Source organism: Echinops telfairi, unplaced genomic scaffold (genome assembly GCF_000313985.2).
Source record: "Echinops telfairi isolate 266 unplaced genomic scaffold, ASM31398v2 ScPeMD7_25;HRSCAF=90, whole genome shotgun sequence".
Lineage (NCBI taxonomy): Eukaryota > Metazoa > Chordata > Mammalia > Afrosoricida > Tenrecidae > Echinops > Echinops telfairi.
This window is the reverse complement of record NW_022103922.1, coordinates 33,504,808-33,525,002: the sequence shown is the minus strand read 5'-3', so window position 1 is coordinate 33,525,002 and position 20,195 is coordinate 33,504,808. Positions and strand designations below refer to the sequence as shown.

Genomic DNA, 20,195 nt, shown 5'->3' with positions numbered 1-20,195 from the left:
TGAAGTGTGTGTGTGTGTGTGTGATTGAGCATGAAGTGTGTGTGTGTGATCGAGCATGAAGTGTGTGTGTGTGTGTGTGTGTGTGTGCGTGTGAGATTGAGCATGAAGTACCTGAGCCATACATACGTGAGCCTTACATGGGTTGCATGTTGGGCTGCTATCTGCAAGGTCAGTACCAGGTGTGTGTGTGTGTGTGTGCAAGAGAGATTGAACATGAAGTACCTGAGCCGTACATACGTGAGCCTTACATGTCGATATACTCATGAGTCCCTGCATACACATCTACACAACAACAGATGTTTTTCCTTTTTTCTCTTTTGTAGAAGCATTTTATTGCGGACTCCTAGAGCTCGTATCACAATCCATCCATCCATCCATTGTGTCACACACATTTGTACATGTGTTGTCATCATCGTTCTCAAAACATTTACTTGAGCCCGCAGGTGTGTTTTTCAAGTAGGTGTGTGATCCTCTGAGCGTGGAGATACAGGACAACAAGTAGGCAGATGGCTGCAAATGTTGCCTCGTGACTGGAGCATGAATTCTAGTACGTGGCCCTCGGCACAGAGGGGGCTATGACAGCCCAACCACCAGGGCGGCAGGGGAAGCATCCTGCTGCCTGTGTGTCTGCCCTGCTGCTCCCTGAGAAGTGGGGGTGCCTGTCTAGGAGCCCGGTCCCAGAGTTTCACAACTAAGTCTCGGAGGGAGCTCACTGCTAATGCACCCCAACCCACAGAGACTCAGGCACAGTTTGACTGAGACAAGATCTAGTACTGAGGCCCCAGGGCTCACTCAGAGCTGTCCCCACTGCAGAGGGGCCCTTAAGTCTCTGTGGGTGGGCCTCCGTGCATAGGACTGAGCGCTATGCACCAGAAAGGAGTGGCTAAAGGGGACCAATCTGCCTATTAGGGGTTAGAGACCAGGGATGCCCTGGGAGACTTTGTGTCAGGAAGGTTTTTGTGATCATTTGCATGGCCTAACTGCAAAAGAAGAACAAAGGTCTAAACTAGTAGTGGCCTCCGATCTCTAGAGGACAAGCAGAGGTCAGAGGGGGGTAGGACTGAAGAGTGGAGGGAGATCATTTAAGGCAGTGTTCTCAACCTTCCTAATGCCACGACCCTTTCATACAGTTCCTCATGTTATGGTGACCCCCAACCATAAAATTATCTTCATTGCTACTTCATAACTGTAAGTTTGCTACTGTTATGAATCATAGCACAAATATCTGATATGCAGGATGTATTAGGCGACCCCTGTGAAAGGATCGTTCGACCCCCAAAGGGGTCACAACCCACAGGTTGAGAACCACTGATTTAAGGAGACGAGTTTGAGGCAGTAAACTATGGCCCCCCCTCTCCTCTTTTTCAACCTGACTACCTAGCACAATGCAATCACTTCCTGGTTCTCAAATAAACCAGAGAGAGCTGACGAAGGGGCAGAAACCGTCTCCTGCAATTGAGGCAGTCGGCCCAGGCCCAGAATCTGGCGATGTTCCTCAAAGGACTACATGATGCCATGCAAGGTACCTCAAAACACCAGCCTCGAGGTTGAACCGTGCGTCCCAGCTGGGGAGAAGATTGTGGGGGGACGTGGGAGAGAGATGTCTACCTAGTTCCGTCAGTGTTTGGGGGCGTGTAGGAAGGAGAACATAGGCTGTATATCCCACTGCCAGGAGGGCTGACTGCCAGAATCACCTGGCCAGAGACCCGCTGTGTGATCGCGGTTTCCCCAGCCGCCCAGTGGGAGACTCCACAGGTGGACATCACAGCGTGCTTTCCATGCCGAAGCTCCAGAAGTTGTGGAGCCAAAGCGGTGCTGGCTCAGGTGCAGTAAACAAGAGGATGGGTCAAGGACAGAGGCAGATTGGGAAGGCCCCAGTGGACATGTGGTGATGGAGACAGCAGCCCCTGGGAGAGGACAGGTGACAGGCCAACTGATGGGCTGGAACACCAGCAGCATCGTACTCACCCCCAACCCAAGGCACAATGTATGCTTGGGCATGGAGAGCAGAGGTGACCAAAAGAGACAAGTCCGATGTCTGTTCTCAGAGGACAGGGTGTTCCTTAGGAGGTTCAGGCCAGATAAAGATGCTCACCATTCCAGGCGCCTCCAGGCTGGACATTTTGAGAACCACTGCGTTAGACCAACAGCACCAGCATCACCCAGACCTCCTGAGTCAGAGACTCAGGGCTGGAGCCCCGCAGTTAGTGTGGTAACAAACACTCAAAGTGAAGTGTACGGATCTCTACCCCAAACCAGGGCTTCCAAACTGCATCTGCAGACCTGGAAGGGGGCAACGGGTTTTCTGAAAGGGGATTCCTGGTCAAATTGGTTCAGAGAGCTGGGCACATGCCCTGCTGCTCTCAGACAGTCAGAGGCAGAGTAAGGGCTCTGGACAGTCCCGTAGAAGAGAGCTTGAGGTACATTGGATTCATCCAAAATTTGCTCAGATTGATGTTTCAATCTGCCTAGGAATTTTTTCACATTAACACTCTCTTAGGGAAATGATGCTTTAAAAGTATCCTTCTTGTTGTTCAGCAGGATGAACTGAAGCCCAGGGGGCCAGAAAGAAATTGCCTAAAGTCACGGAGCTGGAAAAGAAGCTAGCCGTCCGCCTCCTCCCAGGAGAGGTGCTGGGTGATTCTACGTCTCCATCCCTCCTCCCAGCCTGTGTCTCTCCAAACCCTGCAGCATGGAGGCGCTCAACAGCACACAGGTCTCCCAGTTCTTTCTGAAAGGCTTCTCTGCCTACCCAGCCCTGGAGCACCTGCTCTTCCCGCTTTGCTTAGTCATGTACCTGGTGACCCTGCTGGGGAACACAGGCATCGTGGCTGTGAGCGTGCTGGACGTCCGCCTGCACACCCCCATGTACTTCTTCCTCAGCAACCTCTCCATCCTGGACATCTGCTACACATCCTCATTTGCACCCCTGATGCTGGTGCACTTCCTGTCGAGCCAGAAGACCATCTCCTTCACTGGCTGTGGGATCCAGATGTGTCTGAGCTTGTCCACGGGCTCCACGGAGTGCCTGCTGCTCGCCATCATGGCCTACGATCGCTACCTGGCCATTTGCTGGCCTCTCCAGTACCCCGTGCTCATGAGCCACCAGCTCTGCCTGCTGCTGGTGGGAGTGGCCTGGTCCTTCGCCCTGCTCAAGTCAGTGACTGAGACGGTCATTGCCATGAAGCTGCCCTTCTGTGGCCACCATGTGGTCAGCCACTTCTTCTGTGAAATCGTGGAAGTGCTGAAGCTGGCATGTGGTGACAAGTCAGTCAGTGAGGCCCTCTTGCTGGCTGGCAGCACTCTGCTGCTGCCCATGCCCCTGGCACTCATCTGCCTCTCCTACACTCTTATCCTGGTCACCGTTCTGAGGGTGCCTTCAGCTGCCGGGCGCCGCAAAGCCTTCTCCACGTGCTCGGCTCACCTGACCGTGGTGGTGCTCTTCTACAGTGCTGTCATCTACACGTACATGAAGCCCACCACCAAGGAAGCCCATGTTTCCGATGGGGTCTTCACGGTCCTCTACGCCGTGGTCACGCCCATGCTCAACCCTGTCATCTACAGCCTGCGGAACAGGGAGGTGAAGGAGGCTGCCAGGAAGGTGTGGAACAAGAGCTGGACCTCCAGGTGAGGCCGGCCCGTACTCAGCAACGACAGAGCTCTCTGGTTAGTAGGTGAGGCCATCACCTGCCTTCTGGCAGCCAGGAGGGGGAGCAAGGGTATCTTCATCCCAGAAAGATTCCAGAAGGTGTAGCACCAAGTCCCTTTGGGCCTCGATGGCCCTTTGCTCCTTCCTCGGGCATGGCCCTGGGCCAGCTCCCCGTGTCCATCCCATGACCTCCACACTGGCCACCTGGATGACCTCAGGACTTGTCCGACCAGAGCACGCTATCAGCTCTCCTTCCTCATGGAACTGCGTGTGCCCCCACTGCTCTCAGATAAAGGACGAGCTCTTCAGTGGGATGCTCCAGGGCCACAGGCTCTCCCCGCCGAAGGAATGTCCCAGCCTTCTGTCGCACAGTCTTCCTCCTAATGCAACCCACCAGCCAAACGTGTGCCCTGGGACCCCCGCCCCACCCAGCACTCTGCCTTTCCTGGTTTCTTCCGCAAGGCACCCCTGTCCCTGCACACAACTAAAGGACTGTCTGACCTTGAAGACCAACTCAAATGCCGCCTCTGCCCAAAGCCTCCCCACTCTGCCCCTCTCACCGCGCTCCTCCTGCCGTAAGTCAGCGTTTCTCCCGGAGCAGAGAGCCGAAGGACCCCGTGCCAGTTTCTTCCATAATCCCGTGAGCGCATCAGCGGATAGGTATTCGGGGCAGAGCCTGGCAGTCAGTCCTGCCCACATCTGGGTAGAACTGGGTTGGAATTCCCAGAGGATAGACATGGCCTCCATTGGAGGAGGTCAACAGCTGAGATTCCCAGATCTCTCTGACCTGGCCCCAGGACACCAGTCCCTTGGGGCATCTAGAGCCTGGTCCGTGCCCACACATCCGATCCGATCCCCCTTCCTGGCCCTGAGCCACACCTGGCCCTAGTGCACCTCTTCTTCAGCCCACCCCCTCCCCCAGGGGGTCCCCACATCCCCGCCCTCCTGCTGCTCAGCCTCTTTCCAGCTCTCCTTTCTCAGGGAACACATAGTGGAAACGGACCCTGGAGGCCACGGTCACTGAGCACCCCCGTTCTCTGGCCCTCTGTCCAGGAACGTAAGCAGGGGCTCACCTGTGCCTTTTTACTAGTTTGCAGTGAACGTGCCACACAGGTTTCATGTATGATGTGTTGGAAAACATACGACACCATTCGCCACAGATTAGTAAGTGTGCGCCATCCACGTGGGCTTGCCTGGCTTCACTGAGGACTGTGTCGTGGTGAGAGAGGATCAGCCTATAAAGAAGCCAATTCTGTAGGAAGGGGCTGTGTGGTTGGAGGAGAGATGGAAACCAACCCGACTTAGAAGCAGACTCGTTGGTGGGGCGAAAAACAATGTGGCATTGTTACTGCAGATTGGGAAGCAGGCACGAGGAGGCCTGTGCTTACCTTGCTTGTTCATGGGTCTGACGCTGCCTCTGGCCTCAGGGCACCACCTCTAGGAGGGGAGAGCTGGGCTTCACCTCTGCTTCTCTGATTCCTGATGGCATGGTCCTCGGTGTCCCTCCCAGGCCCTCTTCCTGCTTCCACTGCTAGTCAGGAACAGGCCCATCGAGGGCACATGGGAGCACCGCCTGTCTCGGCAGTTCCTGGCCCAGGGAGGGAGATGCAGGACCCTCTCCGTCAGCCAGCTGTGACCTTCTGTTGGGCCCTGGACATCATGGCAGGAGTCTCCCCTGGATCCTGTGGACAGTGGGGGCTTATTCAGATGTACTTTTAGAAAAGTTATTGGCTAACTACCATTCCTCATCCATGATGTCAGTAGACAGGTTTTGTTTTTTTCCTTCTTTAATATAACACGTTTAGTCAGTTACGGCACAGAGAACTCTGTGTATCACATGCTGCTGTGGGGGATGGGAACGCATTATATTAGCAACTTCCTGGGGAAGAAAGTTGGGTGAAAAGAGTTTAACCTTCCCTTCTCTACTAAAGAGAATATAAAACTCCAAAGACTCAAAAAAAGAAACTAGTCCACAGGACTAATAGCCCACAGGGATCAAACCCTCTTATAGCCAGAGACCAGAAAACTAGATCAGAGATTCCCAAACTTGATTGGCCTATCACCCCCTTTGCCGAAATAAAAGATTACTCAGCACCAACCCCGGCCCCTCCCTTAGCAATTAAAACCTCTTCTACAGTGGACAGGACCACTTTGGGAAACACCGGACTAGATGGTGCGTTGGTTAGCACAACTGACCATCCTGACCCAATAGAAGGTCCCAGACAGAGAAATGTAGAACATGGTTCTGATTCCTGTAAGAGGCCAAATTTACTAGACTGATAGTGATGAGAGAAGGCCCGGAGACCATCACCCTAACACGCCTTTGAACTTGAAACCAAAGCCACTTCCAGAGGTCACCTTTCAACCAGATAACAAATCGGCTTTAAAAAATAAACAAATATCACCCATGAGGACTATGCTCCTTTAAATGATCAACTCTAAGCGACCTTATGAGGAACATTGTCCCCACGAGAAACACGTAGACCCAAGGATGGGCAAGGGAGCCAGACCAATGGAACGTCCACAAAGGCCGACTCACTGTCCCAAATGGGAACCAGATCCGCTGTGCAAACTTTCACCTAAAACACAATATATTTTACTTTAATTTCCAGTTCCTTTGACCTAACACCTCTATTTTCAGAAACAATAAAGAGATGCAGTGAAGATAGATGCATTAGGTTATTAATTTCAACACTATTCACAGTATCCAAACATTATAACAACTCAAATGTCCTACCACAGAGAGATGTTTCAATAAATCCGGGTGTTGTTAAAGATAGAGTTGATGGAGCCATAAGAAATCCTATTTTTGGAAGATTCTTTGATGGTGCAAAATGCCCTCAATGGAATTAGCATATAAATGTAGTAGAATGGCAGACTGATCAGTACAACACAATTTTATTTACATAGTTTCCCTATAGGTCTAGGAATAAGTATGTGTATAAAAAATGCAGGGAAACGATGACAAAACATGAACTAACTCTTATAGCCTAACCATAGAGGTGACAGGGAAGTATTGTTCCTTAATTGTTATTTTCAATATTGTCCAATTATTCTGAACGGACATGCTCTCACCTGGTTGGGGAGGGGGCATGAGGGATATGGAATGCTCGTTTTTAAGAAACAGCCCCACCCTGACTCCAGAGAAAGGACGGAGTAGAAGAGCTGCAGGTGAGCAGGGAGGGGGGAGGGGGGAGGCTGTTGCAGTAGCCCAGGCTGATGATGAGCCCTGGACCAGGTGGGCAGAAGAGCCTCAGGGAGAGCCAAGCAAGGGTCGGGGGTTTACAGGTCCTTGTGGAAGAGCTGGGGAAAGCGAGGAGACTGTGGGTTGGTGTGCCTGGCTTATGTGGGTGGAGACTGGAACATTCACTGAACCCATTGACGGGAACATGGAAGAAGAAGCCTGTCTTAAACCTATTGAGTTCCTGGCCCCGTGGGGTAGCAACTGGGTGCTGTTCCGTGAGCACTTCTTCCAACTTTTACTTTCTGGATCAAATTTCCAGAAGACAAATCAGCGTCATGTGAGATTTTGCAGCTTCCGTTGCTTCATTTACCATCAATGTTTAGCTTCTAAATGGTATCAGTTGGTTACTCTGTATTGTAAAGGGAAAGAGAAGAGAGGAGGGACAGGAAGAAGGTCAAAAAGAAAGAGAGGGAGGGTGGAAAGGGGGACAAAAGGAAGGGAAAGAAAAAGCATTCATGAGTCCAGTCCTCAGCACTACCTGGAAGGAGACAGGAAGGATTGTCCCACCCCATTTCCCAGCCCAGGGTCCCCAGGCCCAGGGAAGAGCAGCCGTGGCCACCAAGCCTGTACATCTTAGGTGAGACCCAGTCTGCAGTCTATGCCCAGCAGCCTCCCCTCTCCCACCACACCCCAGCAGGCCCCACCTGTGTCTGAGCCAGAAACCTGGAGTCTCTGAAGCCAGAGCTGACAAACCCTGAAACTTTGTGAAGTTGCCGCATTTGAACTTTAAATTGGACAGGGACCGTGAGCTCCCTGAGAGCATGAGCTGAGAGCATGGCAGGGGACAAGGACCTGTCCTCAGGGCCTCTCCGCCCCAGCCCTGCCCAGCCCTGGGGGCCTGCTGGTGATGGGCTCCACACTCCCTCTGCTCTCCAACCTCCCAGTCAGGCCCACCTGGCCGCAACTCCAGCCACCTGCATGCACTCAGCCGCTGGGCCAACAGGGAGAAGGTGAGAAGCAGACATCCACCTTGTGGATTGTCTTCAGGAAACTTACTTTAAGCTTTTAAAACCCAGAATCTCTGCTTGGGAGAAAGGACATATGAAAAATAATAACTGCTGCCAATTAGTGATCGCTGATAACACTGCTAACCATGAGCCAAGCTCTGTGCTGACGGCTTCCCGGGCACTGGCTCACTGGACGCACCAAACAGCCCCACAGAGAAACCCTGTTATGTCTCCACATCACAGGTAAGGAAAGAATCTGAGGCTCAGGAAATTGCTAGCTAGTGGCAAAGCTGGGCCTTGGACCCAAAGGCCACAGGCAATGACCCTGCTTCACATGGAGGAGGTGGTGAAGCAGGGGTCCCAGGTTCAGGCCCCCCAGGGAATGCATAACAGACACTCTCTTCTCCATGTGCCCCCCCTTCCTGTTAAACCAATCTGTACTACATGACACAGATATTAAATGGCTAAACCTACATTGACCCATCAGGAAAACGGATGTGTGCTATTTACCTTGCAAAGCAGCCTCAGGGTTAGAAGTTGCTAGAAAGAGCTGAGGACACATTTGAGGGATGGGGGAGCTGCGTTGTTCTCGGCTGCGGAGCCAGGACCTAACCCTCGGTGACCCCACACAGTGGGAGGAAAGGCTCCCTAGACCTACACGATCACCATCACCCAAAGGGAGCCACAGGGTGCCCTGGAGTTGGCTGTGGGAAGTAATTCGCCGGGCTCTCCTCTCTAACCTATCTTGGCCTGGCAGCCCCACTGAATCTGTTGGGCACAGCAACCTGCAGGCCCACTTCGAGTGGGACCGTGAGCTCCCGTGGGGTGGGTCAGTCAGGCATCAAACTCAGGTCTCCCACCTGAAAAGCAAGAATCCGCCCCCTGCCCTACCCATCAGTCTCATGCAGAGCCCTATAGATCACCTCCATGCACGGCTTCACGTCCTAGAAGGAGAAGGTTGACCGAAGTTACACCACAGAAGAGGCTCAAAGACAAGAATCAAAGCTGAGCGTCCTCACTCCTTGTATGGGGCTCGGTCCACGGCATCACGCATCTCCAAGGGGTTTCAATGGGGAGAAGGGCATTTTTTTCAGAGACTCGCAGTGTCCTATTGCTCCATGAGCCTGCCTTTCCCGGACACAACATCGATATGCTAAGTGTGTGCTAACCCCCCACTGACCCCAAATAGAGAGGCCATGAGCGCTGCTGAGCTATAGTCCTGGACCACCTCCATCTGGGCTCGGGGTAGGGTTACACATGGCGGGAGCAAGCGGGCATAGGTGAGATAGTCACTTGCAGGTCAGAGCATGAAACTACTGACAGAAGGTGTTCTGGTGTACCCTGCCCCTGCCACAGTGACTGGTGGCTTCCAGGCTGGGGAGTCTCCCTCCACGGGGACCTTGAAGGAGGTGCCCCGGAGCAGAGCCGCCCGACACCCTGAGCCAACAAGCGGCCAAGTCCTTTTAGGCTCTGAAATCGTGGTCACAGTGTTGAGGGGAAGAGCCATCCTGGACGGGCGCCTCCCCTGGTGTGACCACAACGTCATTAACCACTTCTTCTGTGAGATTTTGGCAATGTTGAAACTAGCCTGTGGTGACATCTCCCTCCCTGCGCTGTCATTAATGTTGACCACAGCCTTGCTGTCACTGACCCCACTCCTGCTCATCTCTCTGTCCTACGTCTTCATCCTGGCTGCCATCCTCAGGGCACCTTCGGCTGCAGGCCGGCGCAAAGCTTTCTCCACCTGCTCCACCCACCTCTTCGTGGTGGTGATTTTCTACGGGACCATCTCCTTCATGTACTTCAGGCCCAAGGCCAAGGACCCTGACTCGGACAAGCTTATTGCCTTGTTCTACGGGCTCGCGACGCCCTCCCTGAACCCCGTCATCTACAGCCTGAGGAACGCGGAGGTGAAAGCCGCAGCCGGAGCTCTTCTGAGGGGAGAGCTGCTTGCTCGAAAAATGCCCCTCTTCCAGGGCTGCACTGCTTCTCTGTGGGCCCGGAGAGGCTGAGGCATGCCGTGGTCCCAATGCTGCCGGTCCATTGGAAGATGATGCGGGTTCTGCTCGGCGTCATCGGGAAGATAAAGGAGCTACCATATGGAACATCACGTGGCACCAGGACAAAAGAAAAAGGAATAGACAAATCATGCACAGACTCTTCAAGGTCCTGCTCAGACGTGGCATCTTCCTTCCACTTGTGTGTCAACTAACACAAGTCCCATGACTACATCTGATAGCCAGGAGGAAAAGTATATGCGTGCATGGCCCTGCAACTGATGACCTCATGACTTCCATCTGTGTGAGTCTGGGTACTTTAGAGAAACAAATCCACAGAAACTCATGTATAAGAGAGAGTCTCATATAAAGGTTAAGTGCGCATCAAGAAAACATCCCAACCCAGTGCTGCCCAAGGCCACAAGTCCAACGTTAACTCAAATGTCCAACACCAATCCACAAAGTCCTCCTCCATCTCACAAAACACACACAATGACTGCAGGAGAAAAGCCACATCAGTGAATGCGTAAGCATCTCAGCACTGGCAGGGGTCTCCACACAGCTGCTGCTCCAGCACCCAGGACTGCATCAGGGTAGGTCCATGTGGCTTCTCCTTGGGGATGTGTTGCAGGAAGGGAGTGTTGCCAGCTGAAGCAGGGAACTGGCTAAGGCAGCTGCACCCTGGTCTGACCATCACAAAGCAAGAGACCCAAGAACTAAAAAGGCTAGACTCACAGAGCCATTTATCCCTCTGCCCTTCAATTAACCCCACATGAGTTTAATGACCAGGTTGGCACAATAAACTACCTCATGCTCCATCCTAGTCAACTGAAGCGCTGCTGGGGCTCTGGCTTCCTTACGTCAACCACCCGTCCTTCAGACAGAGGGATCGGTGACTCATTTTGTAGTAGCTTTGTACTGTCAACCTAACTAGCCTTAAACTATCTTTGCCAAAATTCTCTTCACAGTGCAGTTCAGAATTAGAGTTAATAAGTAGAGAACTTTGCATGTGATTTGGAAGGTAAGGGACAAGCAGCAACCATTTTGATGGTCAGATCCGTGGAAGGCAGCAGACAGGGAGGGGACGCCCACTGCCTCTCGCTCAGCTGTGTTGCTGCATTCGTGCAGGCAGAAGTTGGCCCCTCGGCTCCTCCAGCTCTCTTCCTTCAGCTGTCCTGACTCCTGGGCCCACTGCAGCCCCATGAGGAAGAACACCAGCTTCATAGTAAGCTCAAGTCACTCAAAGGGAAGGCAATACGAGGCAGATACTAATGTCAATGTAGTTTCAAGCGGTTCGTCCCTTCATACCCAGCTTTCCTACTGAACTGCCAGCCCAGCTGACCGACAGCAGGTCCAACCACCGATGCAGAGCTAACAGTGTTGCATAGACTTCACCAACTGTCCCCCCAGTTATAAAGGCCTACTCGCTAAACTATGGAGCCCTGGTGGTGTTATGGGAAAGCATTGGGCTGCTAACCATTGGGTCAGCTGTTCAAACCCACCAACTGCTGAGGGACATGAGGCTGTCAACTCCCTTACAGATATACAATTTTGGAAATCCAATGGAGCCGTTCTAGCCTATCCTATATGAGTCGGAATCTTATCAGTAGCAATGGAGTTGATTTTTGGTTTATTCTTGATCATAAATCCCTTAGGTCACTTATAATCTGCTACTTTGATAAATTCCAATTTTTCAATCTTCTTGGATGATGTGATAGTTAAGGTTTATTGTGCCAACCTGGCCCATAAACACATGTGGGATTAATTGAAGGGCGGAGAGATAAATGGCGAGGTAAGCCTCGCCTTTCTAGTTCTCTTATCTCTGGTTCTCTGATGATCGGGCCAGGGTGCAGCTGCCTTAGCTAGTTCTCTGCCTCAGCCCTCAAGGCTCACTTCCTGCGAGACATCCCCAAGGAGAAGCCACATGGACTTACCCTGATTGATGCAGCCCTGGGTGCTAGAGAAGCTGAGTCAAGACCCCTGCCAGCGATGAGATGCTTATACCACCACTGGATTCAAAGACTCTCTACCCATTGGCCTGTGATCCTCCTGCATTTGGCATCATTGTGTGTGTTTTGTGAGTTTGAGGAGGACTTTGTAGATCGGTAGCAGACATAAGGGCTAAGTCGGACTTATGGGCTTGGACTGGACGGGGTTGGGATGCTTTCTGAATATACACTTACCCTATATATAAAACTCTCTCTTATACACATATGAGTTTCTGTGGATTTGTTTCCCTAGTTTACCCAGACTAACACAGATGGCTTTCCATTACCACAGCATTCAGCCCAAATTCCTCAGATGGGTCTGACCTGCCAGGTTCCGCAGCCCTGTTCTGCACTTCCCCCTTCACGGCGCCATTCCCCTTGGTACATTGCCTCCTGATTGGCTCATGTTGTTCTACCGGGAACTAATGTTCAAAACCCTCTTCTTAGACACAACCATTTTCAGGCATCCCTTCCTAATGCACTTCTTTTGCTCTTTACCTTCAACCCTCCTTTCCTGGAATCTTCCGCTTGGTCGCTATTCCACTCTGCCTTGCTTTAGCTATATATCCCAATGTCAGCTCTTTGAGGGCAGAAGTCAACTAGATCTGGCTCATTTCTGTAGCCCCCACCATGTCTTCTCTATTTGCTGAACTGAATTGGCCAAAAAAAAACAAAGTCCCTGTCTTGACTGAATTGAGCCTTTTAATTACTCTAATGGCTCTACTTGGCCAGGGCTCCCGGTCTGGGTCTATGTGCAGACATACGTGAGGGCCCAACAGGTTCTGCTGTACTCCAGGAAGGCGGTGTCTACATCTCAAGCTCCCTGCCACTGAAACAGATCAGGGCTTAACCAAGAAAAATGGGGTTTCAGGCCTGGTTCAACAGCTATGCTCACCCCACAGAGATCCCCCAAACTCAAAATATCCAAAGCTCAATCACACACATCTCCCTTGAAAGCTGAGTCACCATCTTAGGATATAGCACCCAAGCTGTGACTCACCTAGCTAGAAACATGGTGGTCATCAAAGACGTCCTGCCATCCCTCACCACCCCACACATTCCATCAGTCAGTAACTCCTATGGAGACTGCCTCCTCATAGTTCTTAAATCAACACCCTTCTTCACTGCCACTCCATTAAGATGCTTTCCCGACCTCTCAAATATTTCAACAGCTTTATCATTCGCCGTCCTCAAACTCTCTCCCAAACCTACTCTTCTCACACAACTCAAAATATCAACGTAACCTACTCTCCACTAAGTCCCTTCTTACTTCTGACACGTCGCTTAGTTGTCCTGCCTCATCACTGATGGGCTTCACTGACCCACTCCACCCACACACACACCCCAGGTCCCGGCACGCTGTCCCTTGGTAAAGTATCAGATTTCCTGCCTCTGTTTTTCCTTGCGTTTTAGACATTATCTGTGTGAATCATAAACTATGGATAGCCTTGAGAAGAAAGATATGTTAGGGTTCTCTAGAGAAAAAAAAAACTAGGACACTTATGATTTTATGATTAGATAGATAGATAGATAACGATACAGCATGGAATATAACAGCTATTTAGTACACACAGCAGCAGTACAAAAGACCCAGTTCAACTCACTTCCGTGAAAGTCAATATACTGGCAGTCCTTCAACTCACGAGGGCTGCTTGGTCCAAGGTCAAGGAAGCACACAGAGTCTTCCTTAGAGTAAGGTGACCAGACGTCCCGCTTTTGGCAGGACAGTCTGATTTTTAACAATTTTTCCCCCACGTCCTGTGGCATTTTAAAAAAGTCCTGATTTTTTGAAAGAATGCACGACAAGCTAGGGTATACGGTTTTCAGCTGCCATGTGGCTATTTCACCAGGATATGAGTTTTATCAATGGTGTCCCGCTTTACCAATGTTAAAATCTGGTCACCTTACCTTAGAGCAATGTAGGCAGTCCGGCCAGAGGCAGCAAACAGCAAGGCAGGTCACCAACAGTCAGCCAGATAACAGGATCCAACAGCCCCAAGCTCTAGTGATGTACACACCAGCAGCATGGTGAAGCAGGTCTTGAAGGAACCTCAAGCTCTAGTGACACGATCCACGGACTGGATGTCCCACAGGTAGTGTAGCTCGCAAGTTGAGGGAGTGAACTAACTAAGGCAGCTGCACACTGGTCCAATCACCAAAGAGCAAGAGAGAGAGAAGGAGAGAGAGGGGTGGGGCTCACCGAGCCATTTAACTCTCTGCCCTTCAATCAAACTGCGACCTTATTAATCCCATATGTTCTAATTGGCCAGGTTTTCACAATAAACCTACCTATCACAAATGGGAATTCCAGAACACTTCATTGTGCTTATGTGGAACTTGTACATGGATCAACAGGCAGCTGTGCAAACAGAACAAGGAAATATTGCATGGTATAAAATCAAGAAAGGGAAGTGTCAGGGTTGTATCCTCTCACCGTATTTATTCAATCTGTATGCCGAGTAAATAATCCAAGAAGCTGTATTACATCAAGAAGAATATGGCATCAGGATTGGAAGAGAGCCTATTAACTATCTGCAGTATGCAGATGACCCAACCTTGCTTGCTGAAAGAGAGGACTTGAAACATTTACTAATGAAGATCAAAGATTGTGGCTTTCGGATGACGAGTCATTGTAAAAAAAAAAAAAAATCCTCACAACTGGGCCAACAGTTAACATGATGATCAATGGGGGAAAGCTGAGAGTTGTCAAGGATTTCCATTTCAGTTGGCTCTACAATCAATGTTCATGGAAGCAGCAGTCAAGAGAGCAAAGGACGCATCGTGCTGGGTAAATCTGCTGCATGAGATCTCTTTTGGATATTCAAAAGCAAGGATGTTACTTTGAGGACTGAGGTGCCCCTGACCCAAATCATGGTATTTTTGATCTCCTTATATGTATGTGTGGTAGTTACACAATTGTATTTCAACTTGATAAATAAGAGTGGAGGGGTGGAGTCTAGCATGTCAATCAGGTCACAGCCTGGTGATCCCTCCTTGTGGGCATGGGCTTCTCATGAGGTTTCTGGGACATCTTCTCTTCCTTCCTGGAGGTGGGACACTCTCTCGCTGCTTCCACTTCCGATTGACAAGCCACATGGAGCCACGCTGATGGCAGTCAGAGCCCTGGAACTGGAGGAGCCACGTGGAGGTCTACACTAGGACTGAGATGCTTCCACCGCTACTGGATCCACCACTGGCCTGTGATCTTCCTGCGTTCAGCATCATTGCATGTGCTGCATGAGTCTAAAGAGGAATTTATGGACTAATATTGGACAAATGGGTTAATATCGGGATCTATGGGCTTGATTTGGACTAGGCTGGGATGTTTTCTTAATATACAATTGCTCTTTGATATAAAGCTCTCTCTTACATACATATGTCAATGAACTTGTTTCTCTAGTCTACCTGGACTAACACAGTATGCAAAACTTGGATATTGAATTAGGAAACCCGAAGAATGTATAGTTTTAAATCATGGTGTTGGTGATTAATACTCAAAGTACCATGGACTGCCAAAAAAACAAACAAATGTGTCTTGGAAGAAGCACGGCCAGAATGCGCCTCAGAGGAAAGGATGGTGAGACTTTCTCTTATGTACTTTGGACATGTTGTCAGGAGAGACCAGTCCCTGGAAAAGGACAACATGCTTGATGTCGTAGAGGGACAACAAAAGAAGACCATTGACAAATTGTATTAAGGGTCTTCCTTTTTTTTTTTGCTAGCCGAGCTTTACCATTGTCCTTTTCCAGAAACTGGTCTCTCCACATAATATGTCCGAAGTCCTTAAGCCAAAGTCTTGCCATCCTCCCTTCTAAGAAGCACTCTGGCTGTCCTTCCTCCACGTTCTTCTGGCTGTCCGTGGTCCTTCCAATACTCTTCACCTACAACATCATTCAACAGCATCAATTCTGTTCTTGTCTTCCTAATTCATCACCCAGCTTTCACGTGTGTATGAGGCAATTGAAAATGTTGTTGTCATTGTTAGGTGCCACAAGTCAGGCACATCTTAGTCCTCAAAATGGCATCTTTTAGCATTTTTAAGAAGCCTCATGCAGCGGATTTGCCCAATGCAATAATACATCGTTTCATTTCTAACTGCTGAGTCCATGAGCACTGATTGTGGATACAAGTAAAATTAAATCCTTGGCAACTTCAATATTTCCCCCATTTACCATGATGTTGCTTATTGATTCAGTTGTGAGGATTTTTGTTTTATATTAAGATGTAATCCATACTGAAGACTATGGTCTTTGATCTTCCCCCGTGAGTTTTCAAGCCCTCTTCATTTTCAGCAAGTCATCTATACATCACAGCTGTTGATGAGTCTTCCTCCAATCCTGGTGCTGTATTGTGCTTCATATAGTCCAGTTTCTTGGAGTATTTGCCCAGCATACAGATTGAATAGGTATTATGAGAAGCTACAACCCTGACACACACTTTGCTTGGTTTTAAGCCATCCAGCTTCCCCTTGGCTGTTTGAGGGACTGCTTTTTGGTCTAGGTCTAGGTTCTAAATGAGCACAATTAAGTGTTCTGGAATTTCTATTCTTCCAAGTCTTATTCATAGTTTCTTGTGGCATACGCAGTTGAATGTTGAGGTGGTTAGTTTATTGTGCCAGCCTGGCCGATAAACACATGTGGGATTAATTGAAGGGTGGAGAGATAAATGGCTCGGTGAGCCTTGCCTTTTGTCTCTTGCTCTTTGATCATCGGACCCGTGTACGGCTGCCTTGCTTATTCTTTGCCTCCATTTGCAAGCTACACGACCTGTGGGGCACCTAACCTGTGGACTGTGTCGCTGTAATTTGAGGTTCCTTCAAGACCCGCTTCGCCACACCATTGGAATTTACATCTCTTGAGCTGGGGACTGTCAGACCCTGTCATCTAGCTGACTGTTGGTGACCTGCCTTGCTGTTTGCTGCCTACGCCCAGATAGCCTGAATTGCTCTACAGAGGACTACCCGGTGGCCCTCAAGACTTGAAGGACTGCCAGTGTCTCACAACTGTCTCACAGGAGTGATTTGCACTGAGTCATTGTACTGCTTTATAATTTAACTATTTATTTCTTATGTTATTTATCTATCTGTATAAACATATATAAAATTATTAGCATTCTGGTTTTGTTTCTCTAGAGAACCCTAACACAAATGTCTATGTACAGTCAATAAAACATAAGTAAGCATCTTCCTGGTATTCTCTGCTTTTAGCTAAGATCCCTCTGATGTCAGCAATGATATCATTTGTTCCTTGTCCTCTTCTGAATCCAGTGTGAATTTCTGGTAGCTCCCTGGAGATATGCTGCTGCAACTCTGGTAGAATTATCTTGAATAAAATTTTACTTGCATGTGATATTAATTATATTCGATAATTTCCACATTCTGTGGGGTCACCTTTCTTTGGAATGGGCTCAAATACGACCTCTTTCCATCTGTTAGCCAGGCAGCTGTCTTCCAAATTCCTTGGCATACAGTAGTGCGAAGTCCGATGCTGCATCGGTTTTGTAAAGCATTCCCATTGCTCCCATCACATGCTGGCACCGTGTCTTTTGCAGCTTGGATTCTTCTTTCAATATCATTGGTTCTTGGTCATATGCTACCTCATGAGCTGGTTGAATGCTGACCAATTCCTTTTATTCCAGTGACTATTTATTCAATCTCCTTTTGATGTTTTCCATATTTTGCCCATATAGAATCCTTTAATATTACGACTCGTTTGGATTTCTTTTCCAGACCGTTCAGCTTGATATTTCTCGAGCATATTCTTCCCTTTTGATTTTCTAACTCCAAGTCTCTGGACATTTCATCATAATGCTTTATCGGCTCAAGACACCTTTTGAAAATTCCTGTTCAATTCTCAGTTCATTTCTTCCATGCATTGTGCTACTCTACATTCCAGAGAAACTTCAGTCCCTTCAGACATCCACTTTGATCTTTTTCTTTCTTTCCTGTCTTTTTAGTGACCTTTTATTCTATTCATATACATTCAAACTTTTTATTGTGAATTCGATTTTATACATTTTATTGCAACTTATCCGTTACAATCTTCCCAATGTCCTATATCACTTAACCCATGCCCTATGTCTCTTGATATTAAATGCTTGATTATTCCAACCTGAGGGTGAGCTCAGTTCTAGACCTGAAAGGTGATTAAGGACCATAAGATGCATGTCTTTGACGTCATCCCACAACTTGCCTGGTCTTCTAGCAGGTAAAACTGTTCTTGTATGTTCTCTAAACTCAGGTGAAATCCACTCAAACTCTTATTTTGGTTCTAGATGACTCTTTATTTTCTCTCCTTCAACCTGAACTTGCATATAAGCATTTAAGTCTGTTCCATAATTGGCCTCGGGTTTCATTTTGGCTGATATTGAGCTGTTCCATCATTTCTTCCCATAGATGTAGTCATTGTTATTTCTGTATATTACAGCTACCAAAATGCATGTGTATTGTCACCATTTATGTTACTGGGGGGGGTGCAGTATAAGTTGGTCTTGCAAATTTTTAGCATCCAATTCCCAATTCCACTTACATTACCATGACAATATTTTCCAATTACTGATCCTTGCTCTTTGTTTCCAACTTCATATTCCATTCGCCACTAATTATTAATGCATCTTGAATTTATGTTGGATTGATTTCTGATATAAGACGTTGGCAGAATTCTTTGCTTTCATTAGCTTTAGTGGCTGGTCTATACAGTTACATAATAATCTCATTAACTAGTCTTCCTTATAGGGGTATGGATTTTTCATTCCAGCCATAGTAAACCATACGAGTATCCTATTCAAACAGGCCAGTATGTGTCTTAGTTCACTAGTGGTTAGGGTATTGATCTTCAAGTGTTCCATTTCATTTTTGACTTCTTGAAATGTTCTTGAACTCATCCTTTGCACATTTCACATTCCAATTAATGGGTGTTTACATGTATTCTCTTGAGCAGCACTTCATCGTGAAAGCCCTGAAAGCTCTGCCAAGTCTGCATCATTAAGGTCAGTTCTACTTTGAGGAGGCAGCTCTTCCCCAGTCGTATACTCGAAGTGCTTCCCAGCATTGTGTGGTACAGTGTTCCTGTGCTATTCGTGGTCAGTGGCCAGTCTCCCAGAAGTGAGCCGCCTCTTCCTTCTTCCTAGTCTGTTCTGTCTGGAAGTTCCACTGGACGTTGTTCACCATGGGCGAGATTGCTGGCGTCTGAAATACTGGTAACTTAGCTTCCAGCATCACAGCAAACAGCATGCAAGCCAGCACAGGGCAGTTAACTGACAGATGAGTGTAGAAAGACTTCCCCCAGAGAAAGCATGTATTGAACACTTAGCGTGTGCAGGCATGGAACTGTTCTCAGTGCTTTACTCACTGGGGGACCAAATGAAAAGATGGAAATCTTCAAGGAATAGAAGCAGTATGTGTGATGCGTGGGAAAAAAAAAAAACACTCCCCAACAGCTCAGCATTGTGTAAATTCATTTTATTCTCACTGAAGCCACCCCTTCCAGGAAGCTCCTTCCAATCCCACTCACTGGGTGTGATCTGTCCCATCTCCACTTCCTTCCTCAGTGCCGTCTGTGTTCTGTTGACTGTCCTGAGTCCTAGCTACTCGGGTTCCTGTGTCCTATGACCTAGCTCTGTACATCGTGGCGTGGTGGAATATTTCTTATACAGGAATAGTTTGGGATATTGTTTTGCTTTTGGGGGTTTTTGTTGTTGTTGTTGTTTTTCCATATAGGAGCAGACACATGGCACACATAACCTTGGACCTTCTCATCATTCAGTTGGCCCCATCATTCCCAACTCCATTCCCCAAGGAAGAAATGTGATTGCAGAAAGCAGAGAATAATGGAATCTTTTTCTGGCTTTGGGGCTTCAGACGCCTAGGCCCAGAAAGGAACCCAAAAGACTTTAAGGCATAGACAAAAATATGTAGGGGAAGATCTGGAAAAGTAAGGCCTTCCCGTCTCCAGATTAACAAAAGATTCCCTGAGTTAGGGCCGAGGAAGACAGAGGAAGGGGCAAATCATGAGAGCATTGGCACAAGAGGATCCCAAGGGGAGGTGCCCTCGGCTGAACTTCTCGGAGCAAGTCCTGTGATGACAGCAAGTCTCTGCGTAAGCAGGCAGAATTAAAAACCACAGCAACCCATGGAGTGTCGGTCAGCTGAAACCCAGAGGCAGCAAGACCCTCCGACCGAAATGGTTTCAAAGAGTTTCTGGGTGGCCAAGACCTTAGACAACTTTAAACATCTTCCCAAGTGGCATAGAAAGTGGTGACGAGCCTGAAGACAAAAGGGGGGGGGGGGAGTTATGCCAAGGGAACAAGAAACTTCTGTGGAATAAGGTGCCTGGACCACTGTCTGGGGACAGATGGAAATCTCCAGGATAG

At 48.8% G+C, this 20,195-nt stretch overlaps 2 protein-coding genes across 2 annotated transcripts; both read left to right on the top strand.

Annotated features, from left to right (window-relative positions):
* The first annotated feature begins 2,692 nt into the window (after positions 1-2,692).
* Positions 2,693-3,631, top strand: LOC101651094 (olfactory receptor 13J1-like). Its single transcript, XM_004712451.1, has one exon. It carries the CDS (start codon positions 2,693-2,695, stop codon positions 3,629-3,631), a length of 939 nt encoding a protein of 312 aa, XP_004712508.1.
* A 5,516-nt stretch (positions 3,632-9,147) lies between these two features.
* Positions 9,148-9,852, top strand: LOC101650788 (olfactory receptor 13C7-like). The gene has a single exon (XM_004712450.1). It carries the CDS (start codon positions 9,148-9,150, stop codon positions 9,850-9,852), a length of 705 nt encoding a protein of 234 aa, XP_004712507.1.
* The last annotated feature ends 10,343 nt before the right edge of the window (positions 9,853-20,195 follow it).

What these genes read in the sequence shown, in the direction of transcription:
- LOC101651094 (XM_004712451.1), top strand. Translation starts at nt 2,693, where the DNA reads ATGGAGGCGCTCAACAGCACACAGGTCTCCCAGTTCTTTCTGAAAGGC.
- LOC101650788 (XM_004712450.1), top strand. Translation starts at nt 9,148, where the DNA reads ATGAAACTACTGACAGAAGGTGTTCTGGTGTACCCTGCCCCTGCCACA.